General features: G+C 41.7%; 1 protein-coding gene across 1 annotated transcript in view; it reads left to right on the forward strand.

Moving 5' to 3' along the window:
* rtn4rl1b (reticulon 4 receptor-like 1b) overlaps positions 1-8,121 on the forward strand; it is a 155,727-nt gene extending 147,606 nt beyond the window's left edge. Inside the window, exons 2-3 of the mRNA XM_039824455.1 lie at positions 4,284-4,735; positions 5,350-8,121. Of these exons, the coding sequence (XP_039680389.1) occupies positions 4,284-4,735; positions 5,350-6,243 (1,346 nt within the window). The 3' untranslated portion in view covers positions 6,244-8,121. The remainder of the gene's footprint in view (positions 1-4,283; positions 4,736-5,349) is intronic.
* The last annotated feature ends 4,930 nt before the right edge of the window (positions 8,122-13,051 follow it).

Below are 13,051 nucleotides of genomic sequence, written 5' to 3' on the forward strand. Positions count from 1 at the left end.
GCCAATAAACCAGAGCATATTTCGCTTCCATCCGGGAATGCTTTGTTGACTAGCTATTGCAGCTATTACATATACACTTAGTGACAGCACATTTAGCTCTGCATGGTGGTACTGCACACATTTTGAAGAAGAAGAACAAGCCCATTCAATCAATAATCTAATATACTGTAATGCTTCACTATTAATAACCACTGTGTGCATGAAAATGCCTGTGAACACCTTTGGGGTGTGGAGTGAGTCGAGACATTATTTAGAACCAGCCAATAGCAGGAGTGAAAACACCGGGGTGCTTATCAGGGTCTTTGGAGAGACACAGGAAATTGAGTTTGTCCAGTGTAATTATGGGCAGAGTCACACGGCTCTACAGACGTACCATTTCCCTCCCATTAGCAGAGATGTGTTATTCATGAGGGCAAATCTAGTGTGAACTATGCTTCACTGATATTCTACACAGTCACTTCTCAGTCTGCCAGGGCAACGGAGCCATTGTGTTTTATTCATTTTTTATTTATCTATTTCCGTTTCGGCGCCCCCACAGAAAAAAAAAAGGGAACTTGGTGATGATGGGGGTCACGGGGGGTCAAACGTGCTTGTGAAGAGGTATCAATAGTATCTTTCCTCAGTAACCAGCGGGGAGGAAAAGGGGGTGATGGGAAGCTGCACTGGGAGAAACGTGGAGGTGAAAGACTTGTGACAAGACTGTTAATATACATACAGCCCAGACTCCAACCAGAGATAGCTACGCCTTTTCCTTTCCAAAAACACATTATCTCTCTTTCAGAACCTCTCCTTTATTCTGCCAAATTCCAATAGGCACTATTGGCATATATATGCTCCGCTGTGTCCAAAGCTATTTATATAATACAATCTGAGCTGAATGGCTCATTGTGTAAGCGCACAATACAGTTACAACACACATTAATTTCTGACATTTTCATTTAAGGACAACTGTCCCACACAATTCTTATTTCTTCCTCTGTGCTCCGGATTCAAAGCTCTGCAAACAAGCGTCGTTCAGCTTTTTATGCTTGTCACACTGACATGATCTGCCTCATTCTTTCCCAAACCTGATGCCTGCGTTAATGCTTGACAATGTATGTCTTAGTGTATCCACAGAGAGCTTACACATATATATTCGTGCAGTAATGAACATTTGTGTGAACACGTGTGAATTTACATTTACATCTGTATTTAAAGTAGTGTTTGGAGGCGTGAATCCATGGGGCGCTGAGATCAGTGAGCTAGCAGATGTTAAAGTCTCAAGCTGAAAATAAGAAAAAGGGTGTATACTTTTCCCTCGTCACTCAATACACATGCAGAAGGTATGTATGAGATACTTTTAGCATCTAAAAGAGAATCCACATCAAATATTCACGTCTTCTAAAGCCTTATCTGGGATGAAGTTAAAATATTTTGTTTGTAGGGAAGGAATAGAGGAAGATATTACACCCCTTATCTGCCATGGTTTTTCTCTGCAAATAGAGGTATTTGGCAACACGGTAAAACCAGCCATTTTAGTGGAACAGATTAAGCAGGGTAAAGAATCTATTACTTTATCCTGACAAGCTGAGGGGAGTGAGAGGATAGGAAGTGCATCCTTGTGTCCAACTTGATTAGCAGAGCACTGATTCAAATTGTCTCACTATCTCGGCAGCATCTACGTTCTCATTCCCTCGCCTTCCCCGTGTATCACACTTATCACTGTCTGCCTCTCGGCTGCTCAGATCATTTTCCTGTTAGAGATCTGCTACCTAATTCTATTGACATGCATGAAGTGAAGTGTTAATGGAAATAGTTCAAGTCCTCAAAAAATATAATTACTGGAGTAGGAAGATCCGTTTAATGAGTAATGGAATCTCTTGGATGAATTCCTGCTAAGGCGGGTGATTGAAATCATTCAATCTCAGAACAAATGTAAAAGTAAAAGACCAATTCAATTTGTTATATTTCGTGTGTTTTATGGAAAGGCTTTGTCTGTGAGGGTCAATATTCTAATAAAATACCTGCATCGCAATTACCTGGTGGCTGCTGCTTAATGCAAATGTTCCTCAAACAGCGGCTGGGAAATTTACTGTCTTGTCTTGCTTATTTGTCTGATAAATAAAGCAAACCTTTATTTCCCAAGAGTAATGAAAAACATTTTCATCCATTTACTCAGTCACCTGTGCCATGCTTGATACATCTTCACGGAAATGGCGAGTAGAGAGAGAGATTGAGATGAAAACAGCTGCAGAGTGACAACAGTGTGAAACATCGGTGGCAAATCGGGATTTAGCCATTAAAATACCATAGGATCCATGTCCTGATGCAGGTTATGACATTGAAATAAAAAAAAAATTTAAAAAAGCCAAGGCCTATTGTTGTGCTGTCATGGAATGGAATGATCTCCAAAGCAAAATATCCACATACATACTAGCACACATAAACACACACTCAGATTCAACCTTTTGACAGTGTTCAGCCGTGAAGCATCACCTCATTTCCTGGGCACATTTCTGGTTCAGGAGGATGCATGCATTTCCATTGTTGCCCGGTGGCAAGGCAAATAGGATTAGATCCGTGCCCGAGAGAGCACACTCCTGTTCAGGTGACACACAGCTCCATGCTCTAGCTCTACAACTAGACACAGAGAATTGCTGTTAAAAGGTCAGTGGAGTCAGACGCTGAATGTCACAGCTTAGCCACAGTTTGGTAAGAAAATACCTTCGATAAATAAGCCCGTCTCTCGGTGGAGAGTAAATCTGCAGCTCCTGAATCTCCAGCATAAAAGACCCAGGATTACCGGGTAAGTTAAAAGGCAACAGAGGCATATCGATTAGAGGCAGTGAATCAGGCCTCTGCTACGCTGTGAATAATAAATTGAGTAGAAGACAGCCAGGGGTTGTCAGATGGAACTTTCATGACGGGCTGTGAGTTGTGCTCATTTAAGATGAGACTGAGGATAAGTCACATCTCCAGTCTGAGGATCTGGGGAATCGTGTCACTGATCAGAAAGCGCCTCAGAGCAGCTTACTACAAGTTTAAATAAGCATTCCACGCCCCATTTAGCAACACAAAAAGACTGATCACAGCCTCCGCTCGCTGCAAAGTAGTGCAGATGGACTTGGACTCTTAATAGCGCATCTCCCTAAGGTTGCAGAATATTGGAAAGGGTAATTTCTGAAATAGCTGCAGAGGTGCCGAATCCGAAAAGAGTGTTGCACCGGGGATCCAAACAGCTTCACTGAGAGGTCTTGTGACTCACTGGAGCAGGTGTTATTGTTTGCCGTCATCAATAGACTGGTTATTGTGGGCCTAAACACACTCAGTGGGTTCAGGCAGTAAATTGTGACAGAGAGGGTCCATATGTGCAGTATGTGCTGTATCACAAGTCGAACCAATCACAGAAGCAATATCACTTATTTGTGGAAAACAAAACATTAAATTAACTTGTGCTGAGCAACACATGCCCACATTTGGCACAAAATCAGAATATAAATTAATTTGCAAAACCGTGACTCCAACCCATTTAAATTTTGCTCGGTGTTTCCTAACCTGTGACCTGTGTTGTACAATATCATCTCAATATACTATACTGCTGGTAGGATGGCAATGTCAGTCGTTTAGTCGGTCCACCTCTTTGGTCCTGACTGAGATATCTCAACAACTATTGGATCAATTGACATCAAATGTGGTTAATTCATGGTTGGCATTTGTGGTTCAGAGTGAAATATTATGACGTTTGCCATGGAATGTCCAACAGATATCCAAGGTCTTGAGAGAATGAATTCTTTGGTGATCCCCTGACTTTTCTTTCAGTGCTACCAGCAGGTTCTACACCTGCAAAGCTAATGGCGACCAATCAACTTCAGCTGTACTTTGTGTGTAGTGCTACTATGCAAATGTTGCCATGCAAACCATGCTAACATGCTTAACTAAGATGGCCAACATGGTAAACATTATTACTGCTAAACATCAGCATGTTTGCATTGTCACTGTTAGCATGTTAGCATACTGATGTTAGCTTTAGGGGCAAGTAGCCTACAGCTTCACAGAGCCGCTTTCAAGGCCGTCAACTCTCAGCGTTGTTCATATTTCTCCTTTTCAAGTGTGATCTAGACAAGAAGGCAAGAAGGAACTCTAAATTTCAAGTTAAAACGCTTTCACTCTGCACTTAATTAATTAATTTTCTTTTTTCTCTCCTGTGTCTTTGGGATGTGTGTGTTTGTGATTTATGTCCGTCATCTCTTTCTCAACCTTCCTCTCTCTCGACCTGTGTGTGTGTGTGTGTGTTTTCACTGCAGGCTGTGGGCTGGAGTTCCTGCTGGTTCTCTGTGGGCTCGAGTTTTCCTGGTCCTGCCCCCGTCACTGTATATGCTACACTGCACCCAGCACCGTCACCTGCCAAGCCCATAACTTCCTGTCGGTCCCCGAAGGCATTCCTCCTGACAGTGAGCGCATCTTCTTACAGAACAATAAAATCCATCGCTTACTTCGGGGCCACTTCAGTTCCAACACTGTCACTCTCTGGATCTACTCCAATAACATCACATACATTGAGCCGTCCACCTTCCACGGCTTCACGTTGCTCGAGGAGCTGGATCTGGGAGACAACCGCCACCTGCGCACCTTGGCTGAAGACACCTTTCACGGGCTGAATCGCCTCAATGCGCTTCACCTGTACCGTTGTGGGCTCAGTTCACTACCTAATAACATCTTCCAAGGCCTCAGAAACCTGCAGTATCTCTACTTGCAGGTACATTAGACTGTTTTCTGGTTCTTTTTACCACCACAGAGACTCTATTAGGGCTGTCACTTTTCCACAAGAACAAATTTGAACTAACACATATTCTATGCGAATGAATGTGAACACAACACACGTAGACTAATCCTAAACTAGGTTGTATAATGAATGTTGTTTATTCACAGTGCCTCCGCTGCCTCACTTGAGTGACAAGCTGGCAGCTGCATTTTACCTAACCTTTATACACAATTTGTCCATCTGTGGTGTCAAATCTAAAATTCTTATACACATTACTTCTCAGATGGTTTGGGGTGTCATGATTATCCATGCAGCACTGCTTGTTAGTTTTCTCCATTTTGTGAAAGTAAAAACAAACGTCTAATCCCTAAGGCAACGGGGTCAATGGGTCAGATGGACGCTCATGTTGGAGTGCAAGGCATAGTCTGTAGTGCTTAGTCACTGAGAAGTTTGAAATTTGAACAGATGATCACAAATTGATACATTGTGCATAGCATGCTGATTCACAAAATGTATTGATGGCATGTAGACAGTAATTCAATTCATGTTGAAATGAAAACATGCATACTATGTAATCTTGTGATTGTATGCTCTCTGCATCTCCTCAGGATAATCATCTGAAGTTCCTGCAGGATGACACATTTATGGACCTCCACAACCTCAGCCACCTGTTCCTGCATGGAAACCGTCTGTGGAGCCTGAACCAGAACACCTTCAGAGGCCTTCGAGCCTTGGACCGACTGCTTCTGCACCAAAACCAGATCGAGTGGGTTGACCGCCTGGCCTTCCATGACTTGAAACGTCTCACCACCCTCTACCTGTTCAACAACACCCTGATACAGCTGTCCGGACAGTGCCTGGACACACTGCCGGCACTGGAATACCTGCGCCTCAACGACAACCCCTGGTCGTGTGACTGCAAGGCCCTGTCGCTATGGGAATGGCTGAAGCGTTTCCGAGGTTCGACATCTTCAGTGAGTTGCCAGGCTCCGGCCGATATGGTTGGGAAAGACCTCAAGGAGCTGCGCAAGGAGGACTTCCCCAACTGTTCACCCACTGTACCTAATTCTGAGTCCAGAGCCCAGACTAACAATTTATCTGGCACGGTGAATCCGTCTTTGAATCGTGGTGTAGTGGTGGGCTCTGGAGGGCAGACCCACATAGTGCACCCCTCGAGGCCTGGCCGTTCTCGGAACTGCACAAAGCCTCGTAACAGGGTGAGCAAGGGGAAGGGTGACAATGAGGTTCACCACTCAAAGGAGGTCATGGCAGACAAGGAGGATTCCTCCCCGGATTTCACAGACGGGGGCAAACATGACCACACGTCCCCAGATGGCACCATCACACGGAGGAAGCACAAGTGCACTCCCCGGACCACTGTTCGCCCCCCTAGTGGGGTTCAGCAAGCCAACAATAGGGCAACCCTATCCCAATCATTACTACATGTCTGTGCCCTCTTTGTAGCCTTGATAACGACCAATATTGACTTCATTCTCCGTTGACCCTCCGAGGGTTTGGCAAATGCTAATCACAAACACAGCCCTCAGACCCTCTCTTGCTCCAGCACTACAAGGCCTGTGTGTCTTTTGTGTATGTGTGTGAGTGTGATTATATGTGTAAATGTAGTGTTCAGACTGAAACAGGCATCAAACATCTACAACAGAAAGACTTGCAGCACAAAAATCGATGAGACTGAGAGACATGATAAAAGGTTCATGCAGACCAAGCTTGCACTGCCACTTATGTCGGTATGATTTCCTCTCCATGTGTTGGTAGTTTTATGTATTTTTTTAACTTCTGTTTTTCACTCAACTTGGGCTTAGATAACGAACAGTTGGTGAAAATTGAGAAAAAGAGAAAGAGATAACATATTTGCTAGTTAGCTCTGAGACAGATAAGCTAAGTGCTCCATCCAGCTCCAACTAATTCTCAGTTCACAGTTTGTAAATTGCCATCAAGAAGTCGATGACCCTATAAAGCCTCCGGCTTCAGTCCTATCTTACTCTCATCCTTTTCTGCCAAATGTAAAGTGTTAAGCATGGCAATAAATTGTCGGTCAGTATTAGGCATAGGAATGTGCCATTATCACAAAATGGAAATCTATAGCCACAGATGTTTTAAGACTATAAACAGAGCAACCACTGAATACACTGTACGAAGCCGTAGCAAGTTGTAACAACTCTCTATATAATGCCGGAGTTTTTCAGGTACTATAGGAACCTTTCTGCGTACTTAACAGTGCTTTTTTTTTCTTTTTTTTTTAAAATTAGTATTACATTTCTCACACAGCTCGGCTTCCATCTTCATTCACACCAATTTTCTCCTTCCATGCAACTGAATATTACGCTGCAAATTGTTTTAAGATGACGAGGACTACCATGCGCTATTTTCATTTGCTTGGAAAACAATGTGTGTCTCTGGGAGATGTGAATATTGAAGAAGTATGTCTATATCTTGTGTCAGATGTTGTTCCAATTGATTTTTCTAAGACACAAAATGGACCTACGTACAGTAGAGACGGATCCCTGCTGCGGGGCCAACAGGAGCCTTAGAGGTGGAGGGTTAAAGGGGGCTTTCTCAGTTTCCCCGTTATGTTGTGCTGAACTGATCCCTCCTTAGCGACCTCCCTCATTGAGAATGGGAGGAACACACCTAACTAACACATCACTTAACTTCAAAAAGGAATACAAGAACAAGACTCAAGAAAAAAAACAAAACATGCGTCTACCTTCAATAACTCGTGATCAATAAAAGATTTTAAAAAAAAAAACATTTTGAATGGAGCATGGGGGGGAAAAAAGGAATCATGCAGAGAGAAGTATGCCTCTTAATTAACTGATGTGATTGTTCATGGATGCGGGGGATCCAAGACCAAGAAAATCCTTTCTGAAGTAACAAGGGGATGCAGTACAATGCAGATCGACAAATGGGACAATTACGGGAAGTCTTGCTGTTCTTCTGGAGCTTTTGTGCCTCCCTTAAATATACTGATAAGATGGTGTTTGTATCAATGAAGTGAACTATACCAATAACAATGGAGACAAGAGGACTTCTTGCAGCGCTGATATTAATCATTTACTGTATTACTATGAGAAAAACAATATCAGTGACATTGATGATGATAACAGGGTTTTCTGCTCCTCCTGTCAGGAAGAGCCTTTTGATTTTCGGTGATTCTTTTATTTTACGTATTTTTTCATATTATATTTTTAGAACCTTTTATTTGTTAATGCACAATTCCTCACCCCCTATTTCTTGTTCTACTGTATGCCTATTCATCTTCTTTCTTTGTCACAATTCAATTGTTCAGTAAGTTATCATCAGAAAACAGTACAAAAATGTTTCTTAAGATATTAAAATCTATATCTTCTTATGTCTACCGTTGCAGTCTGAGTCTGTTTATTGCTGCATTCAGGGTTTGCAGGCTTGTTTGGAGAAAGCAAAAAGGCACGCTCCATCCCCTCTTCTTGCCATTCTTTCCTTTAAATTCATTTAAACCAGAAATTGATTCTGTCAGCAAATTTAGTTTTTTTCCCACCCTGTTTCACCCTCTATCTTGGCTCTAGTTTGCAATTTGTCTCCCCTGATCAGACCTGCTGGCTGAACTAAAGCTGCTTTCTACAGACAGATCCACTCTTTCTGTGGGATTTACAGTCTACAATGTAAATCGAGAAATGTACAAATAGAATAAAAAAAGCCCAATTCATCAACTTCCTATAGAAGTTCCTGACCAACAGGAAAAAAAGAAAATGCAAAAATGACATGCAGACTATGGTGTGATATATTGCAGTTCAATAAATCATTTGAAAGCACTAAGGATATTAATGAAAGTGTCACATGGAATCTGTAGATATTCCAGGCTATTATTATTAATGGGCCTTTAGAACATGAATTCTATTTCCTCTTCTTTAAATTCCCCTCACCGGGATAGAAATTGATCCACAACTAAGTGTTCCATTTAACTTTTTTTTCAAATTCTGTTTAAATGATAAATGAGCACAGAAGGAGTGGTTATAGGCATGGACGAGAGTGGGGTGTAATTATATTCAAACTGATAGCAGGTCTGACATCTGGTGTTTGACGCTCATCTACTGACCAGCTTTCGCCCACCTCCCAGCTCATTCCAACAGCCACCACATAACTTTTCTGCTTTCCCTTCGCATAACTCACTAAAATCATTCTTTTTGGTTGCATGATTAAACATTTTATTCCTGGAACAGCACAGACACTGTGAAAATAAAAAAATGTAATCAAATTAATAACGCTACATCCAATTTTGTTACACTAAATTTAGCTTTGGCCAGAATCCAAAGCCCACACAAATCTTGCCAATTTTCTGGTTTTAATGATGATGTGAAAAATGATCTTTTTGCTTCAATGCCTCCAAATATACCACACACACAACACATCCTCATAGCTAAACAACAGTATAGGTCGATTTCCAGAGACTCCCAGAATGACACATACAACGGTTCTATTTACTGCTGCACGGTCGCGTTTAAATCATGTGACCGTTCTATTTAACGTTACTGGTGCAGTTTTAAATACATAGTAATCGTTGTAAAACTACTAAAGTGAGGACACAGCGTCAGGTCATTGTGTCATGGATTAAGGTCCGCAAAACTAGGACACCAACCCCTGTCTCCTGATTGAAGTCCTGTGTTTGTTTGACCCGTCCACCACCCCAACCCGCCTCCTTATGTAGAATTTCGACTCTTATACTTTGTCACCCTGCTTCCTTGTATGTTTTAGCTATGATTTCTACAGCCACAAGAGGTCACCGCCTAACAAGAAACGTAATTGTGGGTCATTATGAGCCGCTTCGTGACGCCGGCTACAGACCTCCGTCACAGCTCGGTCGTATCAGCAGCAGTTAGTAGAGGTGTTTAGCCGCTACAGAGCACTGCGACGCCAGCTTCGGGTGCTCTGCATGGTACTCCGCATGGTGCTCCGTCGTATCAGCGGTATTTCGTGGTTCAGTTAACCTGCGAATAGGTGACTTTGAGCGGTCAGTCGTTTTGGCGGACATTACGGTTAAGTTTAGGCCACAAAATGTGGGCATTATGCAGCGATGAAAGTTAAGTTTAGGCACCAAAATGACTAGTTAAAAGGTCCCATGGCATGAAAATTTCACTTTATGAGGTTTCTTAACATTCCCCCAGTTCCCCCAGCCTGCCTATGGTCCCCCAGTGGCTAGAAATGGTGATAGGTGTAAACCGAGCCCTGGGTATCCTGCTCTGCCTTTGAGAAAATGAAAGCTCAGATGGGCCGATCTGGAATCTGCTCCTTATGAGGTCATAAGGAGCAACGCCATCTTAATGACAAGTCCCAACGGTTCCACTTTATTTAAAGTCAAGGGAAATTTTCATGACACAATTATAATGTTGTCATGACAGCCAATGTAAAAACCAACTACTTAATGACAGTTTAATGTAATTTTAACACATAAAGCTTTATGAGGTCATAAGGAGCAAGGTTACCTCCCCTTTCTCTGCTTTGCCCACCCAGAGAATTTGGTCCACCCATGAGAGAGAGACATCATGGCTTTCAAAACGAGCAAAGTGTGCAGTTGGTCAAGGCCACACCCCCACCCTCCACCTTGCCCCACCCTCTCTCCTCCTCAATAGCTACAGACACAGAAATGGCACATACTAAGGAAAGCTCATTGTGGGAATGTCTCTAGTTGCTGTAATTCTGCACCAAGGCTGATTTTTTGGAAAGAGACTTTAGATACAGTATTAGGGGACCACTAAGGCCTATATAAAAGCATCCAAAGAGCACCATGTCATGGGACCTTTACGTTTAGGAAAAAGATCCAAGGAACACGCACTTCCTGGGTTAAAGTCTTTTGGGTTTTCCCCGGGAAGCGAACTCCACTCCCAGTCCGGTGTTTTATCACCCACCAATCAACCACGACCTCCACCATACGCGACCAGCCGCGCTCTTATACAGCAGCAGTTAATGCAGTGCATACAGGGAAAAGAAAACATGGAATGCTTTTGAACGAAAGGTTCATGAGAACAGGCTGAGATTTTTCCGTATCTCATCCATAATGATCAAGTCCAAAGTCAGCAAAGGGTGATTTTCTTTTTTCCATGTTCATGTTTGAGTGAGCTGAATGAGATGTTAAATGATAAGCAGGAAAAAAAAAACGAGGCATCGCTGCATCCATTTGTAACTATTTGCGGGAGCTGATGGTGTGTGGATTCTGTAATAAGCTTGTTCACATGCACACAAACATCCATCACTGTAATTTAGGTGAAAAAATGGCTGAACTGATGTGCAGGGAACTCCATAAATCTGAGAATAAACATGCTAATTTGCTGTGCTAAATGAAACATTTTACATTTTCACATAAACTTTATACTTACACTGACTGTAGGTAAGGCGAGACTAAGTTTTAGTTTCATATGGAAACTGTGGTGAATTGTTTCAAAAAGGATTAATTTGAATAAATTAAGTACCACTCTTTCAACTTGTCAGTAACCTAGTAGCTAAAGGTATATGTAATATTTCTGCATTAAAATGTCTAAAACTTTACCTAAGTTATATATTTTGTTGAGTTGTGTACTTACATTATCCCAAATGTTCCACTGCCCGTCATTTAACCTTTGAACCCTGTAGTTACTCTGACTTCCGTCAAAACACGGAAAAGACCAGATGACACGTTCGAGAGTAATTGTAAATCATACAATGTCAACGCAGTAACCGTAATACAGATTTTCTTTCTGCCACACAGCATCATTTTTTCATTGATTATATGCCACTTTGCGACACAGTAATACAAGAGAGACCTATTTTATTGATATGGTATGATACCTCTCCAGAGATGTATAGTAACGAAGTAGAACTATTTCACTACTGTACTTAAGTACTAAAAGGCTGTACCTGTACTCTAGAATATTATTTTTTTCTCCCACTTCCACTTTTACTTGAGTAGATATTTTCGATGAGTTTAATACTTTTACTCCGATACATTTTTTATGTGCTGCATTGTTACAATTTTAAAAACTTTACGCATCATTCCAAACCCACATTATCACTGCCAGAGCGGTAGATGGCTCTGTCACCAGGTTTGATGAAGCTGGCTCATCATTGAGCGAATCAAGCAATCAAGCTAATAAGACCGTTCGTGCTCCCGTTCTGCCTTTCGCTCCACTGCCTGCCTGCATTGAGAACACTTGAGCTTTGTTAGTTTCCTTCGAGATGGAAGAACCAGAAACACCACCTTCACCTTTGAGTGATCGTGGCGGTAAGGGTGAGGAAGGAGACCACCCCTGAATGAAGTGCCTACTCTGCCTCCCGAAAGATTGCGAAATAATGGCCTTCAAAAATTCACCGTCGAATCTGAAGAAACATATCAAGGTTAGTTACAACTATAATACACAAATGGCACACCAGCTTGAGCTATCAGTAAGCGCTAGCTAACGAGCTACCCGCTGTGTTGTACGTTCCTGTCCTTGTACTGCTGCTACAGCCAAAGGAATTGTGAGTGTCCTTTAGGCTAAACATTTGAAATAATATAAACATTATGATATTCAAACTTTTGACTGCTTTCTTTAATAACTATAACACAATACTTGTACTTTTACTTTCAGTACTTGAGTAGTAAATTTTAAAATAAACTACACTTAAGTACAAAAAATGTTAACTTAAGTGTGGTGCTTAAAGAGCACTTCAACTTTAGTCACTTTTTTGATAGAGCACTTGTACTTATACTCAAGTCTGGGTCTCTAGTACTTTATAAATGTCTGTACCTCTCCCTTACCGGTGAAAATCTCCTATCTGCCGAAATTCTATTGTGTATTTTGATGCAATGATGATACTGAAGTCTTTAAGTTTCCAGCTGCCACAAATCTGCCTGGTCCAACCTGCAGATCGCCTGACTCGCGCCCCCCCGAATCCCAACCAGTACACTATTTTAAATAGCACTTCTTGACATTGCAATATATATTGATCGAAGCGTGGCCTCCCCTGTTACAAACAGTGTTGGGCAAGTTTCTTCCAAAATGTAATACATTACAGATTACTAGTTACTGTCATTTGAGAGTAATTAGTTATATTACAATATTACGGTCTCTGAATTGTAATGCGTTACACTACTTTTGCATTACTTTTGAGTTACTTTCACCAAAATAACAGTGGAAGTTTGACTTGGCAGCTAGCTTGTGAATTTCACCACTGGATCAATAAAGTCTCATCTTTATCCACTTTAATACATCACAGATTATTCATAATATTTTGTATAATTAATATGAATATGCAAAGTAACTAAAGCTATAAAAAATAGATAAGTAAAACGTACAATAG

Source organism: Perca fluviatilis, chromosome 2 (genome assembly GCF_010015445.1).
Source record: "Perca fluviatilis chromosome 2, GENO_Pfluv_1.0, whole genome shotgun sequence".
Taxonomy (NCBI): domain Eukaryota; kingdom Metazoa; phylum Chordata; class Actinopteri; order Perciformes; family Percidae; genus Perca; species Perca fluviatilis.